The sequence below is a fragment of the Wolffia australiana genome, chromosome 16, assembly GCF_029677425.1.
Source record: "Wolffia australiana isolate 7733 chromosome 16, ASM2967742v1".
NCBI classification, from domain to species: Eukaryota; Viridiplantae; Streptophyta; class Magnoliopsida; order Alismatales; family Araceae; genus Wolffia; species Wolffia australiana.
The window spans coordinates 11,003,088-11,028,693 of NC_135850.1; the positions used below are offsets into that span (position 1 = coordinate 11,003,088).

General features: G+C 40.8%; 3 protein-coding genes and 1 long non-coding RNA gene across 4 annotated transcripts; 2 read left to right on the forward strand and 2 right to left on the reverse strand.

Annotated features, from left to right (window-relative positions):
* Nucleotides 1–3,368: 3,368 nt before the first annotated feature.
* Nucleotides 3,369–4,701, reverse strand: LOC144713827 (uncharacterized). Its single transcript, XM_078588537.1, has one exon. The coding sequence runs from the start codon at nucleotides 4,592–4,594 to the stop codon at nucleotides 3,383–3,385; it is 1,212 nt and encodes a 403-aa protein (XP_078444663.1). The 5' UTR covers nucleotides 4,595–4,701; the 3' UTR covers nucleotides 3,369–3,382.
* Nucleotides 4,702–10,890: 6,189 nt separating this feature from the next.
* Nucleotides 10,891–15,863, forward strand: LOC144713668 (Glycosyl hydrolase family protein). The gene is made up of 6 exons (XM_078588324.1): nucleotides 10,891–11,341; nucleotides 12,741–13,040; nucleotides 13,270–13,439; nucleotides 13,540–13,637; nucleotides 13,700–14,464; nucleotides 15,186–15,863. The coding sequence occupies exons 1-6, from the start codon at nucleotides 10,931–10,933 to the stop codon at nucleotides 15,764–15,766; spliced, it is 2,325 nt and encodes a 774-aa protein (XP_078444450.1). The 5' UTR covers nucleotides 10,891–10,930; the 3' UTR covers nucleotides 15,767–15,863.
* A 134-nt stretch (nucleotides 15,864–15,997) lies between these two features.
* Nucleotides 15,998–25,033, reverse strand: LOC144713514 (2,3-bisphosphoglycerate-dependent phosphoglycerate mutase 1-like). The gene is made up of 8 exons (XM_078588107.1): nucleotides 24,929–25,033; nucleotides 23,353–23,557; nucleotides 22,874–23,097; nucleotides 22,672–22,790; nucleotides 22,436–22,592; nucleotides 16,416–16,517; nucleotides 16,199–16,318; nucleotides 15,998–16,079 (listed from the first exon to the last, which is right to left on the reverse strand). The coding sequence occupies exons 1-8, from the start codon at nucleotides 25,031–25,033 to the stop codon at nucleotides 16,035–16,037; spliced, it is 1,077 nt and encodes a 358-aa protein (XP_078444233.1). The 3' UTR covers nucleotides 15,998–16,034.
* LOC144713709 (uncharacterized) lies at nucleotides 18,309–19,519 on the forward strand. The gene is made up of 2 exons (XR_013584126.1): nucleotides 18,309–18,905; nucleotides 19,244–19,519. It is a non-coding gene; the product is annotated as an uncharacterized LOC144713709 (long non-coding RNA).
* Nucleotides 25,034–25,606: the final 573 nt, after the last annotated feature.

The following is a 25,606-nucleotide window of genomic DNA, read 5'->3' on the forward strand; positions in this document are numbered from 1 at the left end:
TGAGCCAATCTAAGTTTAAGTGATAGTGGGTACATTTCCGAGATCACAAGCCACAATTGGAGCAAACTGCAAATAAAGGACACATCTCAACCATCTAATTAAAATTGGAAAGTAAGCCCTCTTTCTGAATATTCAAATTTAACCCAAATTTTCAGTATACTTGATAAGAGACACCCACATATGAGGACTTGTGATACATCCAGACATTTAATTTGCTCCAACTTCAAAGCTTGATATGTGACAATCCATAAGGCTGATTGAGCTGAACTTTGGAGGGTTTTTTTTCATCTTCACCCCCTCTTTCCATCCATGTCTTCTGATATATAAATAGAAGGAATGGATCCATTTCAAATTCATCCTTAAAATTGCTTCACTTGTGGGCTGATTGAAAGCTAGCGAGTTCATAAGATCCATCAAGCTTGTTCTTGGTATCCTAGATGTATGAGAAGAGGAAACAAAGAACAAGGGGATATTATTTGCACTCTCAAGTTGCAGTAAGTATTTTTGGCCTTACATTGATTCTTTTTGGTATGATTGTTACATTACAACAATTTTATTTTCACATTCCATCATCTCATTACATCCTTGTAACCTCTGATCACTTCTTACCACTTTCCCATCCCTATGTCATCATCATCTCACACATCATTCCTCTTACAAGATTTGCTCTTTTCATCACTTCACTTCTGTGTGTTTTGGCATTATTGTCACTCCATTCTTGATCTCAATCATTCTTAAAAATCTGATTGTCCCTATTTAGTATCTATTGTAATCATCTTATTTTTAGTTCTAATTATCACCATCTTGCCATACATTTTCTCATTGCTCGACCTCCTATTCTATTAACTCATCTCCTCTCACCAATCACTACTTAAAGACTAATAAATTCTTAATTATCTTTCCTTTTGGAGACGACCCATCTTCATGACTAATTAGATTTACTTGAGTGAGTACATATTTATATTTTTATTGACTAAACTAAAAAACAAAGCCATATTGAGTAAGAGCATGCGTTAAATCTAGACATTTAATTTGTATTTAATTTCATATGAATTGGTTCTAATTAAGCCTGAATCAAGGACTTCTTCAAGGAGAGGAGTGGTGCTTAGTTGAGATCTAGTAGATATCTATCCATTTTTTAGAATAACCCATATTATTCTTCATTTTTAACTCACTCACCATCATTTTGAAGCATGATGCAGATAAAACCCACTGACATAGTTTGATTAATATGTTTTTTCATGTTTTCTTTAGTTTTCATACCTTGGAGTTATCTAAAGATCTTGAATCACTTTTTTCTGTATTAATCATTTGTATCATTTTATATACATATACACAATCATAAGATGATTCTCTAGACGGACATTATCATCATATCATAATCCCTCCTAGGACTAATTAAACTAATAACGATGGCTCGAGGAAGATGTTCACCATATCTAGCCTAAGCATCCATTTGTAGTCATCCCAAGGAATGATGGGGGACTCACAAGTACTTTGTAATAGAACAGAATAACATTGTAAATGATTTGTAAGCTCAATAGGGGAATTAAATGAAAGTTATACGTATGAAAAAAATTTACCTCCCTCTCACTTCCATTATTAATTTTCCCAACAGTGGTTTGCCTAGTGAAATAAAAATTCTCCTGCATGATATGATGTGAATTTTTTAGTTGGGATTTTAATTTTTATGGAATTTTTGAACATATTTTTTATTGTAACATAAGAATCAAAGTTTATCCACCTTATTTATTGTTTACTTATTTATTTACTCATATAACTATTTTGATATTATTTGGCATTAGTTTTCTCTCAATAGTTCGATTAAACTCCAATGTTTAATATATTTACATCTCTTTTTATCATATCATTCTGGGTTGGTCTGCTCAAAAAATATTTATTTAGTCCCATCCAATCTGATTTCCATACTATTTCTTCTATAATATCTCCACTCAGTTATGTGTATGAAATATTTTCAAGAACACGTTCCCCTTAGAGATCACCCGTATCATATCATAATTTGATAAATATTGTAACAAAAACTTGAGAGAGAAAAAAATGTCGCTGTGTTTATTACACATTACTGGAAAATTAAAAATAAATATTTCATCCCTTGGGCATTTCAAAATAAGGCTCACATGTTTTCTCAAACCAATGAATAAATGACCCTAATTCCCCATGCATGGGTTTATGAAATTTAATTATGCACAAAGGTCGGGTTAAATCCTGACTTTGTGATAGTTGTTTCTACACTCCAACTCTACTTTTCTTGGATGGGATATCATTTATCAATCAATCCTTTTAAAATGTTGTACCTCCTTGTATGTAAGTTTTTTGAGGATTTTATTCTTGCTCTAGCCTCAGCATTCTAAATTTACACAGTTAACAAATAATAAAATCTTTTTAAATTCATTGAGATTCATAAGTCACGATAGTCATTTAAAATGCATGGAGATTTTTTCATTAAAATATAATTATGTGATATGATCAATACAAATTAGATGAAACCCATCACTTTTAGAGAAACTGTAGAAAAAAAAGTAATTGGGGAAAATATTTTCACTTATTGTTCAGAATTTTTTGTTTTTAATTTATTAACATATAAATCAAATGTCCGTTTGGGATTTGTAAATCGTTTTAAAGGTCAAGGGCCATCATAACATATCTCATAAAATATTCTAGAAATTATGGTAACGTGAGGGGAAATGGGCGTAGTCATGCGAATAAATGAAATGTAGACCATGTTATACTCATGAAATTCAGGTCTGAATCTTTGTGAATTTAAGGTATACCAGAAAGTCTTCTAGCAAATCCCCCCTGATCCAAGGTTCATCGTATGACTACAGATTGCTCTACATTCTCATCCCTAGTTTCTCTTCTGTCTTCCGCATATTTTTTCTATGTGGCCTCTCATTCACAACAATGAAGACATTAATTAAACTACATAACCCTTTTCACATGTGGAGACAACCTTGGTCATCATATACATGTGAAGAGTAAAAAAAAGCCCAGATTTAAATGAGATTTGATATCAACGACACCCTAAAAATGGGCTCATGAATTCAGTTGTCCCTACTTTATATTTCTTTAAATGGGATAAATTATAATCGATTAAAAAATTTTTTGCAGATTAAGCATCGTTTATAACCAACGTGATTTATGTTATTAGATTATAAACCTGAAACATCAAGTGGGAAGCACTCATGAGCCCCAGTACACATCTCACACATATTCCCTAAAAAAGTTTAGAAAGTAAGTGGGTTTCATTTAATCTTGAAGGTAAAATCACATTGTATGTTTTATGGAACAATCCCTAACGAAGTTTGTCTATAAAGAAAATTTCCAACTTTAAGTGAACATAACCCTCCATTCTGACTCTTCTCTACAACATTACAAGGCCATACAAGACAGACCGGCAGCTTTGCAGCAATGCCTTAGAATTCCCAACAGAACTCAAATGAAACTGACAAAAAATACTAACCTGAATAGGACTGGTTTCAACAGCCCCCACCTTCATTTTAAGCCTTAGCTTCATGACAATGGAAAAGGAGAGCCCATGCATTGCCTGGCCACTGAAGTTGAGGAATAATGTTTTAGAATCCCCAGAGACTTGATAAAAACCTGGCATATTCCCCACGGCCTTATCACCCTTTTCATCCAATAACACCCCTGTTCCACCTCTCTCATAAGATATCCTCACGCTCCTGCTTGGATTTCTCACCCTTAAACTTACAACATGGTGCATTTCCAGGCTGCTTCTTCTGTGGGAGTTAGCCTGGAGGCTCTCAACAAAAAAGACAGGGAGAGCAGGACGAACGGCTAAGTAAAATGAAACTGCAGCAATTATGAAGGAAACGACGCTTATGATAACTGCATAGATACACTTTTGCCGGAGATTATGAAACCATTGCTTGCTTCCAGCCCGGCTGTTCTTGTATTGCTCCGCTAGATTGGCGTTCTGGGGTGGAGGAACTCTGAATATTTGGTCCTTGGGCACTTGAACAATGTAGGTAGATGATGATGGTTGTGTTAATGATGATGATGATGGTTGAGATGGCGGTTTTGTTGAAGATAATGATGATGACGGTTGAAATGGTGGCTCTGTTGACGATGATAATGATGGTTGAGATGGTGGGTCTGTTAACAATGATGATGATGGGTGTGCTAACGATGATGATGATGGTTGAGATGGAAGCTGTGTTGAAGATAATGATGATGATGGTTGAGATGGTGGCTCTGTTAACAATGATGATGATGGGTTTGTTAACGATGATGAAGATGGTTGAGATGGTGGGTCTGTTGACGATGATAATAATGGTTGAGAGGATGGATGTGTTAAAGATAATGATGATGATGGTTGCGATGGTGGCTTTGTTAACGATGATGATGATGGGTTTGTTAACGATGATGAAGATGGTTCAGATGGTGGGTCTGTTGACGATGATAATGATGGTTGAGATGGTGGGTTTGTTGACGATGATAATGATGGTTGAGATTGTCGGTGTGTTGACGATGATGATGATGATGGTTGAGATGGTGGGTGTGTTGATGATGATGGAAGTTGTGGTGGTGGCGAGTTGACCGTCACCTCCATTGAAAGATGGGGAGAAGAAGAAGAAGAAGATGATGATGATGAAGAAGAAGAAGAAGAAGAAGAAGAAGATGATGATGATGATGATGATGATGAAGAAGAAGAAGAGATATTAAGTGGGGAAACGGTGTTGTCGCTTTCAAAGGTTTCCTAGAATTACGCTGACGCGTAAGGAGTAGAACAGGGCTTTGCTGAGAGCCACACGTACGTGGCTATTGTCTATTGTTAGACAGAATTGATCAGGTCAAGGTGTTCCCTTTGAGGGTTGGTTAAGATACGGTAAATAATGTCATCAAACATTACTTGTACGCCAGTTTCATGACGAATTCAAGACCATCTTCGATTTCTTTTCAGGGTATATTTGTTTGGTCTTACCTGGACATTCAAGACACATGGTTTAATAATGAGTTGAAATTCAAGGTTTAACGACATGATTCAAGTTTAAGAGGATGCAAGCACTTTTTGATAATTGTGCAGTCAAATGTTTACCGCTTACAGTTATTGACATGAATAACTATGTACCAATATTATATGATTCAAACTTTTAAAACAAAGGATAGAATTTTTTTGTAGAAAATAATATTCATAGTAATGTGACAATCTTTTTAACAACACTATTTGTGTTGTTGGGACATTGAGGCGGTGTCAGACTTTTACATATGTAAAACCAATGGGCATAGAAATCTATGAGAACCCGGAAGAATGTGATCATTGTAAGAAAATTTAACTCTTCTATTAATTAGAAGTAAACATTCATAATTTTTTTAAAAATATTAGAACACCCAGAGATCATGTTAACAACTTTAATTATAATAGGATCTTCAAATTGAATTGAGACGTATCTAAACCGAAACTTCGTTTAGGTTTCGCATCAAATATAAGTATTATTGGCATAATATCCATGTCATAATGATCAAATTTCAAAGAATGACAACCTATATGAACGTACACAAGCTCATCTTTCGTTTTTACACATTTTTCTTAAATAATAAATTCATTTCAAAATAACTAACATTAATATGGAAAATTAAATATTGGCTTTCAAAAAATCAATTATCAAAGTATTTAAATTATAATAATGTTAAATTTGTATGATGCATGGGTTTATATTTGTATGATGCATCAACATTAAGGTGAAGCTATCCGAATATGAGTTCCAGTACATGAGTTAGATGTTGGTTTTGACTCTGGCTTGGACATTGAGTACTCCTAGTGTTGTACTGACAGAAATGTAATTATGTATGTTTTTACATCGTGGCATGAGGTGTTGGATTTCCTTCAGCCATTGGGTTCCTTGCATCATCACCATTTATTGGCCATATTTTTACATAAAAAATAGATTAAAATTCCCTATAATTAATACAAAATCTCGATACTCAGTTACTCTACTTTTTAAAATATATATTTCAAGATAATTGTCATCCAATTACTTTATAATTTTTAATACACTTTATTTCTTAGTCATTATTTATATTTTATTCAGAATTTGAAAAAAGGCATTAGGTATCAACCATCTCTCACCAGCTAGATCATTGTTTCAACTAATTCTGCACGACCGAATATCCTTCACTATATTATTAATTCAATCAACTCTTATTTCGTCCCCCTAAAAAATTAAACATATTAATTTAAGAAAACATATATTAAAAACCTATTATTAAAAATAATTTAAAATTTTCCTTGTAATAATGTTCATTCGCCAACCTGATCTTACATCTTCAACTAATGCACACACACATATATCCTTCATCATTGTGCTCCAATATTGACTTCTATCTTTTATTCAATGCTAAAATTTTGACACTCTCTAAGTCTCGTAAGCTTAAACCGTGTTTCAATATTACAGTACTGCTATTCTCTTAATATAGAGTATAATGTCAGGAGTCAATAAGAACAATTTCAAGTAATCAAGGAGAGGAATTTCCATTTTCAAAGTGATCAGGTACAACAATGACACATATGAAAAGAGTTGAGGATGAGAATATGACTAAATATAGTGAACATGTAATTATTAAATACAATTAAATATTAATTTCACAATATTAAACGACTATCATAAAAATTAAAATGTCACTCCCAAAATTCCAGGTAAGAAGATATAATTACCCTTTTCAAATCAAACCTTTCTAATCCCTTCCTATCAAATAATGAATCTTAGATTTATCTAGTCTAATGATATTATTTAATGATATTTCAGGACTTTTATGTGATCATGTTGCTAGGAATTTTGAGTCTCGATCAACATGATCTGAACTGTATTGCTCAGTTGATGTTTGAAAATAAAAAACATCACTTTTGCATGAATTAAATCCCCAGTTTGTTTGTTCCTTGAGTGAGTATCTTAGCAAAGACAAATTTGTGATGTTATTTTAATGTCATTGTAAAATTTAATTCACCTAAATAAAAAATGTAACTATTGTATCTCGTTAAAATATGTTGAGTAGTAAGTTAGGTTGTATCCAAGGGAGTGATATTTAAAGATATATGTAACTCTTGAGTTAGGATTCAGAGAAATAAGGGAAAATACAAATAATAAGAGTAAATAGTTGTATATTAGTATTGAAGAACGAATAAAGTGATAGAAGCATATGATAGTGAAATGTGATAAGACACATACTAAGTGGAACCGAGTACCTAGAGTAAGCTAGAAATTAGGATGATAAATTATGATAAGTAATCATAGGTAGTGTTAGAGAAACCTAGAGAAGGGATAATTAAAATGGTTCGTTGTTAAATTGTTTTTAATTTTCAATTAAGATATAAGCTAAATAAGGTCTAGAGAGATTGGTGGATATAATAACTTATTTGGGGATATTCTTAGTATGTAAATTTAATTTAAGTGATATTTAGGTTATATGTAGGACAGGATAGATAATTATATACTAATTGAAAAATGATTAAGATGGAGGGAGTAGTCGATAAGTGTATTTATTTATTTAGTAAGATACAAGAGGAAGAAGATAGTAAAGTGAATGAGAATAAAATAGATAAGAAAGAGATTACTTAATTAAAAGTGGATTAACGAAATGAAGGAATATTATGTATATGATAGTAGTTAAGGTCTAGAGAGATAGGAAGAGAATGGATTTTCCAGGGATATATTTATGTATTCCCAAAATAGAAATCAGGTGGAAGAGAATGGATCTTCCAGGGATATATTGTGTGCCGTCAAATAATACTTGAAAGGGCAAGAGAGAGATATGAAAGAGATAAGTAGAGATGAAAGAGGGGATAGAGACAGAGAGAAGATGAAAGAGAGAGAGACAAAGAGAGAGACAGGGGGTAAGAGAGATAGATAGGAAAGAGGGAGAAGGAGTGAGAGAGAAAAAGTAACACATGACATACACAAGTATTCATTCAAATATTAATTAATATCGTGTAATATATAGATATATTCTTCGAAGGTGATGTGAATGGGTTTATCCTATAGAATGGGACTTGAATCTGTGAACTAGGGACTTAGCAATGACAACCAAAGGGAATGATGTAGCTGTCCCGAATTTAATAGAGGTAGGTAGTGCAAGAGTATCCAATCAAAGTTTAGAACAAAAGAACCATGAGATAACTCAACCACTCAAAGCAAATCAATAATCTTCACAAATCAACTATATCTCAAAGTCTAGGTGTCACAAGGTACCTATCATAAAGGAGTTAATTATCTAATTGTTACATTGAAAATCCTTGAATGGAGTTAGTCTGCAGCCCCACTAATGGGTATCAAAGGGAAAGGGAAGATGTGGGTGACGGATATGAAGGGGCAGGGATAGAATAGTGATTGAGAAGTTGAGAAGGAACAATACCAGAAAGAAAAGGACACTGATTTATGTTTGTAAATAATGTTGATGGTAGTTAAAGAAACAAAATAGTGAGAGAAGATGATCACATACAGTGTGGAGAGGGTAGAATAAAGGAATGGATGTGAACTGATAATATGAGATAAGGCGAGAGAAGGGGTAGATATATCAATATGGGAGCAAAATGAGAGGCGGGATGGAGAGTGAGAGATGAGACGTGGATGTGAGGTCCATGATGATAAGGTTTAAATGTTGAAAGATGATGAGAGGAGCAAGGGGGAGGTAGTGAGAGAGAGAACAGGGGGAGAGAGAGGGAGAGAGGAGGAAGAGAGGGGAGAAGGAGGAGAGAAAGGAAGAGAGAGAGAGAAAGGAAGAGAGAGGGAGAAAGGAAGAGAGAGAGAGGAAGGAAGAGGGGGAGAAAGGAAGAGAGAGAAAGGAAGAAGAGAGAGATAAAAAGGAAGAGTGAAAGGGGAGGGAGGGAGGGAAAGGGAGAGAGAGAGAGGGAGAGGGAGGGAGGGAGAGAGAGGGGGGGGGGGGAGAGAGAAAGAAAGAGAGAGAGGGGGAAAGAGAGGGAGAGAGAAAGAATGAGAGAGGAGGGAGAGAGAGGGAGGGAGAGGGAGGTAAGGAGAGGAAGGGAAACGAAGAGAGAGAAAGGGAGAAAGAGAGAGAGAGAGGGAGAAAGAGAATGAGAAAAAGAGAAAGAGGGAGAGAGGGGGGAGAGAGAAGGAGAGAGAGGGAGGGGGGGAGAGGGAGGGAGGGAAAGGAAGAGAGAAAAAGGGAGAGAGAGAGAGAGAGCGGGAGAAAGAGAGTGAGAGAGAGAGAGAAAGAAGGAGAGAGGGGGGAGAGAGAGGGAGAGAGAGAAAAAGGGAGAGAGAGAGGGAGAAAGAGAGTGAGAGAGAAAGAAGGAGAGAGGGGAGAGAGAGAGAGAGAAGGAGAGAGAGGGAGGGAGGGAAAGGAAGAGAGAGAAGGGGAGAAAGAGAGAGGGAGAGAGAGAGAGAGAGGGAGGGAGGGAGAGGGAGGGAGGGAAAGGAAGAGAGAGAAGGGGAGAGAGAGAGAGGGAGAGAGAGGGAGAAAGAGAGTGAGACAGAGAGAAAGAGGGTGAGAGAAAGAGAGAGAGGGAGAGTGAGAGAGAGAGAGTGAGAGGGAGAGAGAGAGGGGCTTATTTAATCTTTACTGTAGGGCGCCTCCTTCACTCGCCCCAGATCCAATAATGAGCAAGACCAGATATTCATTACACGCGTCTAGCGATGAAAGCTATCCGACGAGAATTTTATGAAGCATATATTTTTAAAATCACAAAAAAGACGAATTTACGTCTTCACTGTCTGTCCCGTCACGTCATTTTCTTCTCTATTCTTATACTCTGTTGAAATGGACGGGTCTTATCATGCATTTTACTCTTCGATCTTCTATCCATCACTCCCACTGACACGCACCATCTCCTGTCTCTCTCTCTCTATCTCTCGCTCTCTATATTTTTCTCTCTCTTTCACTGTCTTTTCTCTCACTCTCTCTCCATATTTATCTCTATCTCTCTCTGAATCTCTCTTTCTCTCAGTCTTTCTCGCTACGCCCCACACACATTCGCTCTCTCTCTCTCTCTCTCTCTCTCTCTCTCTCTCTTTTACACAGATTCCTCTCGGTCACTCTACGTGCATTTATTTATCTCTCTATCTATATCTCTCTCTCTATTTCTATGTATTTATCTCTCTCACCTTCTCTCTGTCCCCTATTCTCTCTCTAACTTTCTCTCTTACGTACAATCCTCTCGGTCACTCTCGCTCTCTCTCACACACTGTCTATCTCTTTCTGAATCACTCTCTCCACTCTTTCTCTCACTCGCTTACTCGCTCTCACTCTATCTCCCTCGCTGGCTCTCTTTGACTCACATACTCTCTCTATCTCTATCTATTTATCTCTCTCACTCACTCTTAATCTCTATATTTTTATCTATCTCTCTCTTGGTCCATCTCTCTAACTCTCTATCTCTATTTATATTTATCTATCTCTCTCTCACTCCATCTCTCTCGCTGGCTCTCTTCGACTCACATACTCTCTCTATCTCTATCTATTTATCTCTCTCTCTCTCACTCCATCTCTCTCGCCGGCTCTCATTGACTCACATACTCTCACTGTCTCTCATTCCCTCTCTTTCTCTCTCTTACACATTCGGTCACTCTCGTTCTCTCTCTCTCTCACCCTCTCTATCTCTCTCTCAGTCTCTCTCTCTAAATTTATCTCTCTCTCTCCCGCACTCTCTGATCCCTCTCACTGTTTCTCTCTCTCACTCGCTCATTCTCTCTCTCTCCCGCTGTCTCACTGTATACCTCTCTCTCTCTCATTCTATCACTGTCTCTCTCTCTTTCCCACTCACTCTCTCTTTCTCTCACTCGCTATCCCACTGTCTCTCAACCCTTTCCCTCTCATTCTTTGCCACGCACGCTCTCTGACAAAATCTCTCTTTCTCTGTCTAGTTTCTCTCTACTATAAAACCGTAGTTCTTCCATCGTCGACCTACCCATCACCAAACTCCCCAAGAGCGGCAATGGTGGAGAAGAACGCCATGAACACCCTCCTAAAGCTCGCACTTCTCCTTCTAACTCTCCCTTCTCAAGCAATCTCGAACTCTCCCCCCTTCGCTTGCGACTCTGCCAACCCATCAACCTCCTCTCTCCCCTTCTGCCAGAGATCTCTCTCTCTAGAGAAGCGCGCCGAGGACTTAGTCTCTCGCTTAACTCTGCAAGAGAAGATTTCCCAGCTGGGTAACACTGGCCCTGCGATTCCTCGACTGGGTATTCCTTCTTTTCAGTGGTGGTCTGAAGGTCTTCACGGCGTTTCAAACTACGGCAGAGGTATTCGATTCAATGGCGGGGCCATCGCCGCTGCTACGTCGTTCCCTCAGGTCATTCTCGCCGCTGCCGCCTTCGACCCGCTTCTCTGGTACCGCATTGGGCAGGTAATACAATGCCTTTATGATCTGGGTTTTGTTGCTTCTTTATCGTAGAGTGATGCTTGGAAGATCTGGGTTTTGTAGCTTCTTGATTGTAGATTGATGCCTATAAGATTTGGGTTTTGTAGCTTCTTGACTGTTGATTGATACCCGGTAGAGCTGGGTTTTGTAGCTTCTTGATTGTAGATTGATGCCTGCAAGATCTGGGTTTTGTAGCTTCTTGACTGTAGATTGATACCCGGTAGAGCTGGGTTTTGTAGCTTCTTGATTGTAGATTGATGCCTGCAAGATCTGGGTTTTGTAGCTTCTTGACTGTAGATTGATACCCGGTAGAGCTGGGTTTTGTAGCTTCTTGATTGTAGATTGATGCCTGCAAGATCTGGGTTTTGTAGCTTCTTGATTGTACATTGATGCTTGTATGATATGGGTTTTTTAGCTTCTTGGTTGTAGATGGATGCCTGTTAGATCTAGGTTTTGTAGCTTCTTGATTATAGATGGATGCCTGTAAGATCTGGGTTTAGCAGCTTCTTGGTTATAGATTGATGCCTGTAAGATTTGGGTTTCGCAGTTTATTGATTATACATTGATGCCCGTTAGATTTCAGGTGTGTTGTTCGATCGTTGTGGATTGAGCTGTTCGATGGAATAGCAGCAAATTCCATCCTTTTGTTTTTACTGCTCGGCGTTGAACTCGGATTCATTTAGGAACTTGCTTAATTGGTATCGTGTTTTCAGCAGCTCAAGGGGAATTCGTTTAGGATGATGGAATCGAATCTGGATCACAGTAATATAGCGTTTTTTGTTTCTTGATCTTGGCTTAGTAAAAAAACAAAGCTTTCTTAATCAGCGCAGAATCATTTCTTAATAACAGCAAATAGATACACTAATAGATCTGGGTTTAGATTGAGATCTTCTCCAAACTGGATGCTCAAATTGATGGAGTAACTGCAAATTGCGTCCTTCTATCTCCACTTGTTCAGAATGATGGACTCAGTTTTATTTAGCAACTTGTTCAGTCATTATCTATTTTCATCAACTCAACTGGAATTTATGGACTATAGAATCGAATCTGGGTTGTTTAATGGAGCACCTTCTGATCTGGATAGAGGAAATGTACTGTTTTTTGATCTGGATCTTAGACGTCTTTTTTATGTGGTTGAGGTAATGTCATGTCTTTTCGATTTGTGTCACAGAAATGAGCTTCTTTTTTATTTGGATCTTGGAAATGTCGCTTAATTTTTATCCGGGTTTTGGAATTGTAGTATTTTTTTGATACGGGTAGCGGGAATGTACGGTCTTTTTGATATGGATCGAGGTAATATATGGTCTTTTTGACGTGGAGCGAGGAAATGTGTCATATTTTTGATGAGGGTTGTGTTGGTTTTGTGGTTTTCTTGGTGGGTTAGGCGGTAGGGACAGAAGCTCGGGCGTTCTACAATGGTGGGCAGGCAGATGGGCTCACTTTCTGGACCCCAAACATCAATATTTTCAGGGACCCGAGATGGGGTAGAGGGCAAGAGACCCCTGGCGAGGACCCGCTGACGGTGGGCAAGTACGCTGTTGCCTATGTTAGGGGGCTGCAGGGAGATTCTTTTCATGGCGGTGGACTGGGAGGGAAGCTCTTGGCCTCTGCCTGTTGCAAGCACCTCACCGCCTACGATCTCGACAACTGGAAGGGCGTCAATCGTGTATCCTTCGATGCCAAGGTGTCACTTTCTTTTCCTTTCACATTAATCCCTTTCTCGCCCCTTCTGTTTTCACAGTCAATCACTCTCTCTATATATATATCTGGTTTCACATGTTATCTCTCTCTCCCCTTCAAAGTAATGAACACCCGCAATTCCCTCTTCTGTTTGTGTGCTCCCTTGTTCTCTCTTTCTATTGTTTGATGTTGTTATCTCTCTCTCTCTCTATGTCTATAAATTGTTGCGGCAGGTAACGGCCCAGGACATGGCAGATACTTACCAGCCGCCGTTCAGGAGCTGCGTGGAGGAGGGCCAAGCAAGTGGGATAATGTGCTCCTACAACAGTGTCAATGGCATCCCCACCTGTGCAGACCCCAATCTCCTATCAGCAACAGCCAGACAAGCTTGGGGCTTCAATGGGTAATCACACAACTGACTAATTCTGAAACAAACACTTCAGAATTTCCATCATCTTAAAAAAAACAGAGACCCAGATCACCAGCTTCTCTCTCTCTTCCAGCTACATCACCTCGGACTGTGACGCTGTGGCCACTATCTTTGCCAACCACTCCTACGTCAACAGCCCCGCCGAAGCTGTTGCCAGCGCCATTAGAGCCGGTGAGCTCTTCTCTCTGAGTCATTCTCCTGCAATAGCGACGAACTTAACCGTAAAACTGCAGGTGTGGATGTGGACTGCGGGCCCTTTATGCAGAATCATGCTGCTGAGGCTCTCCAACAAAGGAAGCTCTTTAATAGCGACATCGACAGAGCTCTCCGGAACCAGTTTATGGTGAGGATGAGGCTCGGCCTCTTTGACGGGAACCCACAAACTCTTGCCTTTGGCAACCTTGGCCCAACGCAGGTGTGCATGCCTGAGCACCAAGCTCTTGCGCTGGATGCCGCCAGAGCTGGCCTTGTCCTGCTAAAAAATGAAGCCCATCTTCTTCCTCTCTCCAAGGCGAAGCTCGCTTCCTTGGCAGTAATTGGACCCAATTCAAACAGTGCATGGAAGTTGCTGGGCGACTATGCTGGCCCCCCATGCAGCTCTGTCACACCATTGCAAGCTCTGAAGAGCTATGTTGGTGATGTGCGCTATCTCCCTGGATGTGATACTGCAGCTTGCGCTGCTGCCGCTGTTGATGACGCTGCCAAGCTTGCAGGCGAGGTCGACCAGGTTGTCCTTTTCATGGGTTTGGACCAGGAACAAGAGTTTGAAGATCTGGACCGGGTCGATCTTGTTCTTCCCAGGATGCAGGAGAAACTGATAACCCGGGTGGCCATGGCAGCAAAGAGGCCTGTGATACTGATAATCATTTCTGGTGGACCAGTGGACATTTCATTTGCAAAGATTAACCCCTCAATTGGTGCAATTGTGTGGGCGGGCTATCCTGGCCAAGCCGGTGGCACTGCCATATCTGAGGTTCTCTTTGGCGATCACAACCCAGGTGAACTATCCCACACTAATCCTCATCATAACTCTTACGCAGCAAGAAGGATCCCATCTCATCTTGGTCTTGATCATGTGTTCACTTATTTCCAAAACCAAAAATAATATTATCGCGGAAACCTGAAATCCTGGGCCCTGAACCGTAAACCCGCTGCTTATTGGGCTGATATGAGAATTTGATGTTTAACTGATCCACCCTTTACCATGTAGGAAGAATTTCATGTAGGTTATGATCATGTTTTCTGCATGATTTGCCGTAGTGTGGTAGTTTGTAATTAATATCATCTATCCTTAACCGGTAGAATTAATATCATCATGGTTATAATCATGTGTTTAACTCATTATGCAACTTCATGTCCCATGTTGTTATGACATATGTCTGATTGTCCTCACCGATATTAAAAAGTAAAATCATCGTTCTTATTATCATGTGTGATGTTTCTGATGCCGAGATGATTTATAGACTTAAAAGTATATGATTTTATCCCTTTCCTAATGTGAAGAAGATCATCTCTGTCATAGTTATGAGTTCAACTTTATCCAATCATCTTATCTTGTGCATTTTAGTTAACTGAGTTGATATGCAGACATATTTTTACCTGAATCAACCCATTTAAAATCATCTTATCTTGTGTAGTTTGACTTTGATGTAACCTTGGGATAAACTTAATTCTTCTTACAAAAGAATTGGTTATATTTGACATATTTATCTGATCCAGGGGGCAAGCTGCCGATGACATGGTACCCACAGTCATTCACCGCAGTGCCCATGACAGACATGAGAATGAGGGCAGATGCAGCCGGAGGCTACCCAGGCCGAACCTACCGGTTCTACAACGGCAAAGTGGTTTATCCGTTTGGATACGGGCTGAGCTACACGGGGTACTCTTACAGGTTCGTGAAGGCGACGGCAGAGGTCATCTTCTCTCGCAGCAATGGCGGTCGCGGCGACCTCAAGACCACAAGTGTTGAAGAGATGGGCCCTGACGAGTGCCAGAAGCTCCGAATCTCTGCTGTGGTGCGGGTCAAGAATGAAGGGGACATTGCCGGAAAACACCCAGTGATGGTTTTTGCTCGCCACTCGTCGGCGGCGGCAGGAAGTCCAGTGAAGCAGCTGGTGGGGTTTGAGCCTGTTTATTTGGGAGCTGGAGAAGAGGTAAATATGACCTTTGGGATCAGCCCCTGCCTGCATCTGGCTAGGGCTGAGCCGGATGGGTCCATGGTGCTGGATCAAGGATCTTATTTTCTGGTAGTTGGAGACCAGGAGCATCCCCTTGAGCTCAGACCCTTAAATGTATGAGAGAGAGAATACTGGGCAGAGAGAGAGATGATGCCATGAAGGAGGTCAATGATATATCTTAAATTTCTAACGGATAGTGCACCAGGAACTTTGCTTAGTGTTCATCTCTGTGATGCTATTGAGGATGAGTAATGGTGTAGTATAGTGGGCCATGATGTGATGGAGAGAGCTTACTACTATCTTTATCTGTATCTCTCTCTTTCATCAAATCATATCATCATTCACAAAATAAGATATGAACAAAAACAGTAATAGAAGGATGGAGAGATCAGTTGAGCATTTCGTCCAGTCCCTGCCTGTAGAGGGCGAGGTTCTGAAAGCCAGAAGCAAGTATAAACAATTATTTTTAAACTATGCTGCCGTGGAATATATATACATATAATTCATAAATTAAATGTAAGTTTTAATCAGCAAAGAAAGAGATGCACATACCCTTGTGTAAGCATAAACACCAACCTCAGTGGGACCAACTGGACTACCCTTCCTGGTAAATTCCCCTTCTTTGAAGATATACAGCATGGGCATCCCTGTTGACAGCTCTAAGCTAATGACCTGCCAGGAAAGGAAGTGATTGTGGTTCATGATTAGGAAGCACAAATGATGCATACAATCATCATGATCATCTAAGTCAAATTCTTGATGCACACACCTCGTGACACGTCAGCTGGTCGAGGTACATGATGATGGATCTGAGAGAGTTTCCATGAGCCGATATCAGCACATTCTTCCCACTTTGGAGTTGAGGCTCGATCTGCCGTAGGACCACGTCAGTATACATATCTCAATAAAGAGAATTAAGATATGATCCATGACTTGGAATGAATGGGAACCAGTCTGGAAACAGACTTTTATGTGGAGAATTACCATATAGTATTTACCAGATCAAAAGATTTGACCATTCAAACATCCCTGACTGTGATCAGATCATAAACGACTCTGACTGTGATAGGACCCATCTGATCAAGTGGACTGGTAGATTGGTCTTATAAGCATTTTAAGTGAAGTGGGCTGATGGTACCCATCCAGCACTGCCACATGATAAGTCTGATAAATAATCTATCAGCGGTTACCAAAATTTGGAGAAATGTAAAGATCAAGGGCTGAAGATCTCTGGCAAAAACTTTGTTTTATGGATCATGAACGAGAGACCAAAATCCTGTTTTTTAAAAAAATTATTTAATCGTTTACATATATATATGTGTAAAACATGGTGTTTGTACAAGTTCAGTCATGTATCGGATAAGTAACCTTGGAAGAATCTGCATATTCGTCACTTTCAATTGATCTTTGCTCTATCAATCAGGTTGGATTGGTGATGGATCAAAAATTTTGAAAGAGATTTGATAAATCGATCATCAATCCCTATGGTAGATGATTCAAGCAGAATAGTGACTTTAAGATAAAACAAACAGTAACCACCCAAAAAACATATATTTCTATAAAGGGAATGGGAAGAGGATAGATGGTTTATGTTGACATTATTGTCTCCTTTTCTTTCTTTTCTTCTTTCTATTATTAGCCCCTTTCTATTATTAGCCCATTAGGGCTCCCTATAAAACCCCTTATAATATCTTTGTCTGTATATCAAGAATTGTTCTTTCTTCTTGTCTTCATGGTATTAGAGCCCTAACCCTAACCCTAATCCGGGTTCCTGGGCTCGATCGTAGCTCCAATCTCTGGCGTTTCTACATTCGCCACGATCTTGAGCTCCTTCTCCTTCCGATTGGCTACCTGCTCCTGGCGGCTCAGCTTCTTTCCAGCCACATTTCCGGCTTCACGCACCGCGCTCCCTCCTCGGCTGTGCTTCTCTCTCGGCAGCGTACGCTTCCCTCTCGACCGCGCGCTCTCCTCTCGGTCGCGCGCGCGCTCCTCGGCAGCGCGCTCCCTCCTCGGTTGCGCTTTCTTCTCGGCCGCGGCCGCGCTCCCTCCTCGACTCTTTAGCCGCGCACGCAGCGAATAGCCGCGGGCGTTCCCGCAGCCGTGTGCTCCTCGTGCGACACTTCATTCTGTGATCAAGATGACGGAGCCTGTATCGGTTTTCGGTGTGACGCCAGCATCGACGCCACCCAGTGTGGGTCAAACGTCAAATGCTTCGGAGGCACCTCTGGAGTCGGGGAACTGGTCGACTTCACCTGGACCGTTTTCTCTGTCTCGGATGCCTCCAGATGGGATGTTCACCGGCTTTAACCTTCTTCAGTGGCAGCAATATGTCCAGATTACTCTCAAGGGACGACTGATGCGTCATTTACTTGAAGAAGGGCGTTCCAAGACAGACTCCAAGTACTATGACTGGCTAGACGTTGAAGGGGTGGTCCATCGATGGCTTTTGGATAGTATTTCACCGAGTATCAAGGGTGAATTTCTGTCTCTTGAGTCTGCCCGGGCCATGTGGGAAGCGGCCCTTGACAGCCACTCCAAGAAAAATAATATTGTCACACTGTATGAGCTAGTGCATCGGGCCGCCAATTTGCGTCAAGGAGACAGGACGATCATGGAGTACAGCACAGAACTCATTTCTTTGTGGAATGAGATTGATCACTACATGCCTCCGGACCCTCACTCGGTGGATCGCAAGTACACTCTTCAACTTTGGGTTTTTCAGTTCCTTATAGGACTTAACCCGGAATATGAAGCGGTACGGGCTCAGCTTATACACCGGGAGAAAGAGCTTTCCTTCAAGGATGCGCTTCGCAGCGCGAGAATTGAAGAATCTCGCTTTCAGCAGTCCCAGACCCCGGCTTCTGCACTTGTAGCACATTCGTCTTCCTCCACGCGCTCCTCGGTGACGACCACATCGACTGGAGCAGGAGCTTCGTCTCGTGGTCCATCTACTCGGACTGAGGAATCCTCCAAAGGTGATCCTTCCCTTTTCTGAAATTACTGCAAAAGCGGGGTCACTCCAAGGAGACGTGCTTTAAGCTTCAACGGAAGCGAACACAACAGAGCAATCTCGCTACGGTTGCACCTTCTGTCAACCAAGTACCGATGCCTGGTCAAGTGCCTCTGTCCTATGGTCTTCTTCCAAGTGGAGCGTCTTCGGCGAGTGCTTCTCTTCCCGGCTTTACACCTGAAGAAGTGGAACGTCTTCGGCGATTGCTTGACCCTCCAGTCGTGGGCTCGTGCTCTCTAGCTAACGCGGGTATGTCCACCATTCCTTCTCCTTCTCCTTCACCATCTCAGTCGTCATCATCATCCACTTGGCTTCTTGACTCTGGTGCCACTGCCCACATGACACCCAATCCTAGAGCTTTTGTGACCTATGAACCTGTTTCCGGCTCCTCCAAAGTTAAAACAGCTTCCGGTGATCTTCTCACTGTGGCTGGGATTGGTCGTGTGTCTCTCTCTCCTTCGATGAACCTCACTAAAGTCCTTCATGTTCCACGGCTTGCTCATCATCTTCTTTCTTTATCTCGCCTTGTTCGTGATCTGAACCAAGATCTTACATTCACTCCTAATACCTGTTTTTATCGTGATAAGGTGTCGGGGAGGACGATTTCCATTGCTGAGGAGCATGAGGGTCTCTATCTTGTTCGATCTCCCTTGTCTCCCCTCACTGTTGCTGCCGCTGCAGTTCCCCTTTCGGCGTCTCATGAGCGTTTGTGGCTTCTCCATCGACGCCTCGGCCATCCATCCTTTGCTACTCTTTATCGTTTATTTTCAAAACTTTTCCAAGGCCACTCTGTGGACCGCTTTGTTTGTGATGCTTGTCGAATTGCTAAACATCATCGTACTACGTATCCTATTTCTTCTTCCCATTTGACGACTCCTTTTGCTCTCGTTCACACCGACGTGTGGGGACCCTCCCCTGTTCATAGCACGTCCGGTGCTCGGTGGTTGTGTATATTCATTGATGACGCTACTCGTTTCACGTGGGCCTATCTCTTGAAAAATAAATCAGAGATCTCCCTTGTTATTCCTCAGTTCTACTCTCTCATTCAAACTCAATTCTGCACCTCTATTCATCGCTTCCGCTCCGACAATGCCCGAGACTATGTCAATTCCACGTTAAGTACTTTCTTCCAAGAAAAAGGCATCATCCATGAAACCACATGTCCTTACACCCCCCAGAAAAATGGAGTTGCAGAACAAAAATTTCGTCACGTTTTTTGAAATGGCTCAGAGCCTCTTATTTCACATGCATGTGCCAAAGTATTTTTGGGCTGAAGCTGTCCTAACTGCCATTCATCTTCTCAACCGTCTTCCGTCTCGCGTACTTAACTACTCTACTCCCATTGATTGTCTCCAGCATTCCTTCCCCAACATTTCTCTCCGAACCAATCTTACCCCTCGTGTCTTTGGGTGCGTTTGCTTTGCTCCTAACCACCATCTTGCTCCTTACCTAACCACCAGCGGAAATATCGTAATGGGCCAAGATGACGTATGGCAAACTCCGACGACAGATACATAGCCAGCTGAGTAATGGACTCCGTATCATCACCCGTGATGATAATGTCATCCACGTACACGAGAAGAATAGCCACTCCCCCGGACGTGGAATGACGGTAGAAAAGCGTGTGATCTCCATTACACTGACGGTATCCCTGGTTCTTCGTGTCCTCTGATCCTCTGCCTGCACCAATCCCAAATCCACCTGTCCTTACTAAAGATCCATCCTCTGCTTCATCGAACCCTCCTGCAGAGTCCCCATCGGATCCCTCTATCCCACTATGTTGTGCCCCTTTACCTATACGCCGTTGCCCGCCAGAAAAATGCTATGGTATCACTCTTGCTCGTCGCAAGCCTCGTGTTCCTCCTACCCCTGAAGTTCCCTCATCCTCCTCATCCACTCCTCTTGAAAATCCTTCATTAGCACTTGTGTCTTGCCCTCATCCTTCTCCATTGTATCCATTAGCCGTATCCATCTCATCTCATCGTCTTTCCCCATCCTACCACGCTCTTCTCACCTCCCTTGACACTATCTCCCTTCCAAAGACGGTGGACGTAGCCCTCTCTCTTCCTCATTGGCGTCGGGCAATGGAGGAGGAGCTACAAGCACTTGCCCTAAATGACACATGGGATCTGGTTCCACTACCGCCGGGCAAGCACTTGGTTGGCAGTCGTTGGGTTTATGCTGTAAAGCACAATTCCGACGGCTCTATTGAAAGACACAAGGCACATGTTGTGGCGCAAGGGTTCACCCAACAGTATGACATTGATTATCAGGAAACGTTTGCCCCTTTGGCCAAGATGAACACTGTCCGGATTCTCTTGGCTCTTGCCGCCGATCGGGGCTGGATATTGCAGCAATATGATGTCAAGAATGCTTTTCTTCATGGTGATTTGTCTGAGGAGATCTATATGGCCTTACCTCCTGGATATGCCTTCTTAGTGCCGTCTACTCCGAGTTTAGTTGTTTGTCGCCTGAAGAAAGCGCTGTACGGTTTGAAGCAATCTCCTCGTGCTTGGTTTGGCCGTTTCACCATGGCCATGAAGAACCGGGGATACTGTCAGTGTAATGGAGATCACACGCTTTTCTACCGTCATTCCACGTCCGGGGGAGTGGCTATTCTTCTCGTGTACGTGGATGACATTATCATCACGGGTGATGATACGAAGTCCATTACTCAGCTGGCTATGTATCTGTCGTCGGAGTTTGCCATACGTCATCTTGGCCAATTACGATATTTTCTTGGTATTGAGGTGGCTTATTCTTCGAGTGGGATTTTCATCTGTCAGCAGAAATATACAGTGGATCTTCTTTGCGAGCTGGGAAAGGAAGACTCCAAGCCTATTTCGACACCGATTGATGTGAGTCATCGACTTGGTGCGGATGAGAATGAAGATCCGGCTGAGCCCGAACAATATCGAAGACTTGTGGGCAAACTGCTCTATCTCACCCACACCCGTCCCGACATTGCATATGCAGTGGGTGTTCTAAGTCAGTTTATGCAGAACCCTCGAATGAGTCATCTTCATGCTGCCCATCGCCTCCTCCGTTTCTTGAAGGGCACCATTAGCCGTGGTTTAATGTTTCGTCGTCACAGTGGTCTGCGTCTAGAATCTACACTGATGCCGATTATGCAGGATCTGTGGTTGATCGTCGGTCGACCTCTGGGTACTGCACCTTCTTGGGAGGCAATCTTATTACTTGGAGTAAGAAACAGAAAGTGGTCTCTCGATCAAGTGCTGAAGCGGAGTTCCGTGCCCTTGCGCATGGTCTTTGTGAAGCACTTTGGATTACCCAACTGCTTCGTGAACTAAAGTGTCCGTTTCTTCCCCTGTTCAGCTGTTCTGTGACAACAAATTGGCTATCAGCATTGCTCATGATCCCGTCCAGCATGATCGTACAAAACACATTGAGATCGATCGACATTTCATTAAAGAGAAGCTTGAGTCGGGAAATTTCTGCACGCCATATGTTCCGTCAACTGAACAGCTTGCAGACATCTTCACCAAAGGGCTTCATGCCCCTCGGTTTGAGGAGCTCTGTTCCAAGCTGGGTGTGGAAAACATCCACGCTCCAGCTTGAGGGGGAGTGTTGAGATTATTGTCTCCTTTCCTTTCTTTTCTTCTTTCTATTATTAGCCCATTAAGGGCCCTTTCTATTATTAGCCCATTAGGGCTCCCTATAAAACCCCTTGTAATATCTTTGTTTGTGTATCAAGAATTGTTCTTTCTTCTTGTCTTCAGTTTATATATAATCAAGGTAGGAAAACAATAAATTGAAACCTGCTCTTTGAAGTAGGAAAAAGCTCTTTCAGCGCACATCTTGAGGCTCTCCCCTTTTGGAGGGGGAATATCATAACTACGACGCCACTCATGAACCTGATCCTTACCATATCTCTCCGCAGTTTCCTTCTTGTTAAGCCCCTGTAATTCCCCGTACCTGGATATAGAAAACTGAATATAATTTTAAAAAATAGCACAAAAATAAATTAAAAAACCCCAATGGAAGCAGGATTTACATTCTCTCATTAAGCTGCCAAGCTGTAACTACAGGTATAGATTGCATCCTAGTCTTTGCACTATACATCTGACTCCATGCCTTGGCTTGTTCACTTTCATCATGCATAATCACAGGAACCTAAAAACAGGAAAATTTCAGATTTCTGGCAGAAAAATAATCTAAATATGTCAATTCATCAAGTAAAAAAAATGGAAATTAACCATCTTTCTCCGGTGCTGGGTCATTGCAAGCATTGCTGTCATCTGGGCTCGAATTAGAGAAGAAGTATAAATCAAGTCCACGGGTATGTTGCTGATTCTTCTGCCTGCGTTAATTGCTTCTTGAACACCCTTTTCATTAAGGGGCACATCAACACATCCTGTGAAGAGATTTCTCTCGTTCCACATTGATTCACCATGTCTAATCAAGATTAGAGCTGCCTCACCTAAAAAAGAAATGAAAAAATAGCCCATGAAAAGCAAAGTTGAAAGTAACATTTGGGGGAAAAAATATTACTATGGTTTTCTATTGTACATGAATAAAATGTAATCTGGAGAAGAGATCAAAACTCTGGAAAACTCAGTAAAAGAGACAATTCTTGCATTTTAAATCCTATCTGACGAGGAATCTTAGCACTAGATCATTAAAATTAAATGAAAAATTAGGTATTTTAGTCGCTCACTTGACTTCAAAAATTCACTTGCGCATTTGTTTGGCGTCTGTTCAACAAGATCAACTATGGATGATTGTGATGCTGAAGTATGAACAATGCTCAGCTTCTGATCGCTGCAACTTCGGTCTATACTTTGAATAATGGCCTGGCCAATACTCTTGCGCCTAAAATTCACAGAATTTCGTTTCACTTGAATTCTCCCTGGAAAATAATGAGAAGGAGAAGTTGCCATCTGCACAAAATGAAAGATTAAAAGCAAACCCTGAAGAAATCAGCGAAAATATTCACTCTTTCAAACATTATTGAAGTTAGATCATATTGTGTTTCAAAGAAAAATTATGAATAGAACAAAACACAAACGATACCAAAGAACAAATCCCGTTCCCACAACAGATCAAACAACGTATTCCATTAAACCAGAAGATCAGAACTAATGACAGTGGAAAGATTCATAAAACACAAGAACATGATCAAGTAATCAAACCTCGGCCCCGTTAAATACAACTCCGAAAGACAAAAACGATATAACCGAGACGCGGTGTAAAGATTGTCCGTTGAACAGATGTTATCTCTGCATGCAACTCAGAGATGAACGTGTCAGACCCTCGATGAGATCACCCAAAACAAATACGAGATTAACAAGTGATAACATGCAAAGTTGACGATCTATCTCTCATCTTCCGACGTAAAAATTATATACAATAGTAGGAAGAGTTGCACCCTCCAGTTTTCATTTATACCCTGTTTTTTTAGGAAAATAACAGAAGGCCCTGGAAGATTTGGGTTTTAGAAAGAACGGTACGATTAAAATTATGGGTTATATGGACTAATCGGTGTATTTAGTGAAAATGTTTAAGAACGTGAACGTAATAAAAATTTGAAGGGATTATTTCATTCTTTTGAATGACTTCTATTAGGGGTCTTATTGTTTACATCATATAATTGATTTTAAGGTGAACGTAATAAAGTTTTGAAGGGATTATTTCATTCATTTGAATGACTTCTATTAAGGATTTTGTTGTTTACAGCATATAATTAATTTTAAGGTGAACGTAATAAAATTTTGAAGGAATTATTTCATTCATTTGAATGACTTCTATTAAGGGTCTTGTTGTTTACATCATATAATTTATTTTTTAGCAACAATACATTAATTATGTGATGTAAATAACAATTAAGTATGTCCATAATGTCGCTTTATGTCTATTAAGGCTCTTGCCAAAGAGCATAATGTCAAAGGTGTTATCATGTGTAGGGTTTGGTAGTCTGGGTTTGTTCCGAGTTTTTAGCATGGACCTAAACCTTATCTTTATTTGATGCGATTTTAAGCGACCTTGTTTGTTTATTGCTAGAAGACCTTTATAGATCTAGATGTCAATTCTCCAGCGCATGAATTGCAGAGTCTAATTGCTCTAATAGAAGTTCATGTGCCCTCGAAACAATACATGTTTTAGTGGCATGTGATTGTGAAAGGATTTTAATTGCATCATGAAAGCCTTCTAGTTCATCAGAAAACTTTCTAAAAATTATGTGATGTAAAGTGATCCCACTCTCCAGGGATGATCATATAGCTTCCTTTCTTTGTATTTAGATAATCATTCACCATCTTGTCTAATACAATTCTCTTCTCAAAATCTGCTTCAATCATTTCATACATGGCGTTCCACCAGGTGGGCATGTCTTCAATGAGCAAGTTCTGATTTTCCATGCCCAAATCATGACATAAAGTATCATAGTAGTGAACTTTATTTGGTGAAGCACCAGCTGCAATGACACATTTCAAAGTCTATGCATAAATGAAATCTAAGTATGTCTAAGGTTAGTATTTTGGTCATCAATGTTTTCACAAAATGATCTCGTTGCTCATATAATAAGAGTCTAAGTAAGTATTAAATGTTTTTCAAAATAAGCACTTGAATTATTAAAATTGAATAACCTCAAACACCTAGCTCCTTCAGGCCTCATTACACCTCCAAATTTAGAACATCTGGCATGCATGGTGTGTGATATCTGTTGTTGAAGTCTGAGCTAGAAGCCTTATGAACCTTTCTCAAGTGTCAACCATGGTTTTATTATTACTGGCATTGCTAGTTGTGATAGGGCACACCTAGGGATTAAAGGAAAAACATATCAATTCAGTCATTTATAAATAGTAATGATGACTAACCTTGTTTGTGATATAAGAATCCTCCAACACGGTGTGTGCTACCTCTACCAAGCATGCACCTTGATGAGAACCAATTAATTGACAAACAATGAGAAATTGTTTGCAAAGTGTCCA

What these genes read in the sequence shown, in the direction of transcription:
- LOC144713827 (XM_078588537.1), bottom strand. Translation starts at nt 4,594, where the DNA reads ATGGAGGTGACGGTCAACTCGCCACCACCACAACTTCCATCATCATCA.
- LOC144713668 (XM_078588324.1), top strand. Translation starts at nt 10,931, where the DNA reads ATGGTGGAGAAGAACGCCATGAACACCCTCCTAAAGCTCGCACTTCTC. An exon ending in TCTGGTACCGCATTGGGCAG is followed by an intron (nt 11,342 to 12,740) that starts GTAATACAATGC and finishes TTGGTGGGTTAG; the next exon opens with GCGGTAGGGACAGAAGCTCG. An exon ending in GTGTATCCTTCGATGCCAAG is followed by an intron (nt 13,041 to 13,269) that starts GTGTCACTTTCT and finishes TTGTTGCGGCAG; the next exon opens with GTAACGGCCCAGGACATGGC.
- LOC144713514 (XM_078588107.1), bottom strand. Translation starts at nt 25,033, where the DNA reads ATGGAAAATCAGAACTTGCTCATTGAAGACATGCCCACCTGGTGGAAC. An exon ending in ACCAGCTGACGTGTCACGAG is followed by an intron (nt 16,319 to 16,415) that starts GTGTGTGCATCA and finishes CTTTCCTGGCAG; the next exon opens with GTCATTAGCTTAGAGCTGTC. An exon ending in GTGTTTATGCTTACACAAGG is followed by an intron (nt 16,080 to 16,198) that starts GTATGTGCATCT and finishes TCTGGCTTTCAG; the next exon opens with AACCTCGCCCTCTACAGGCA.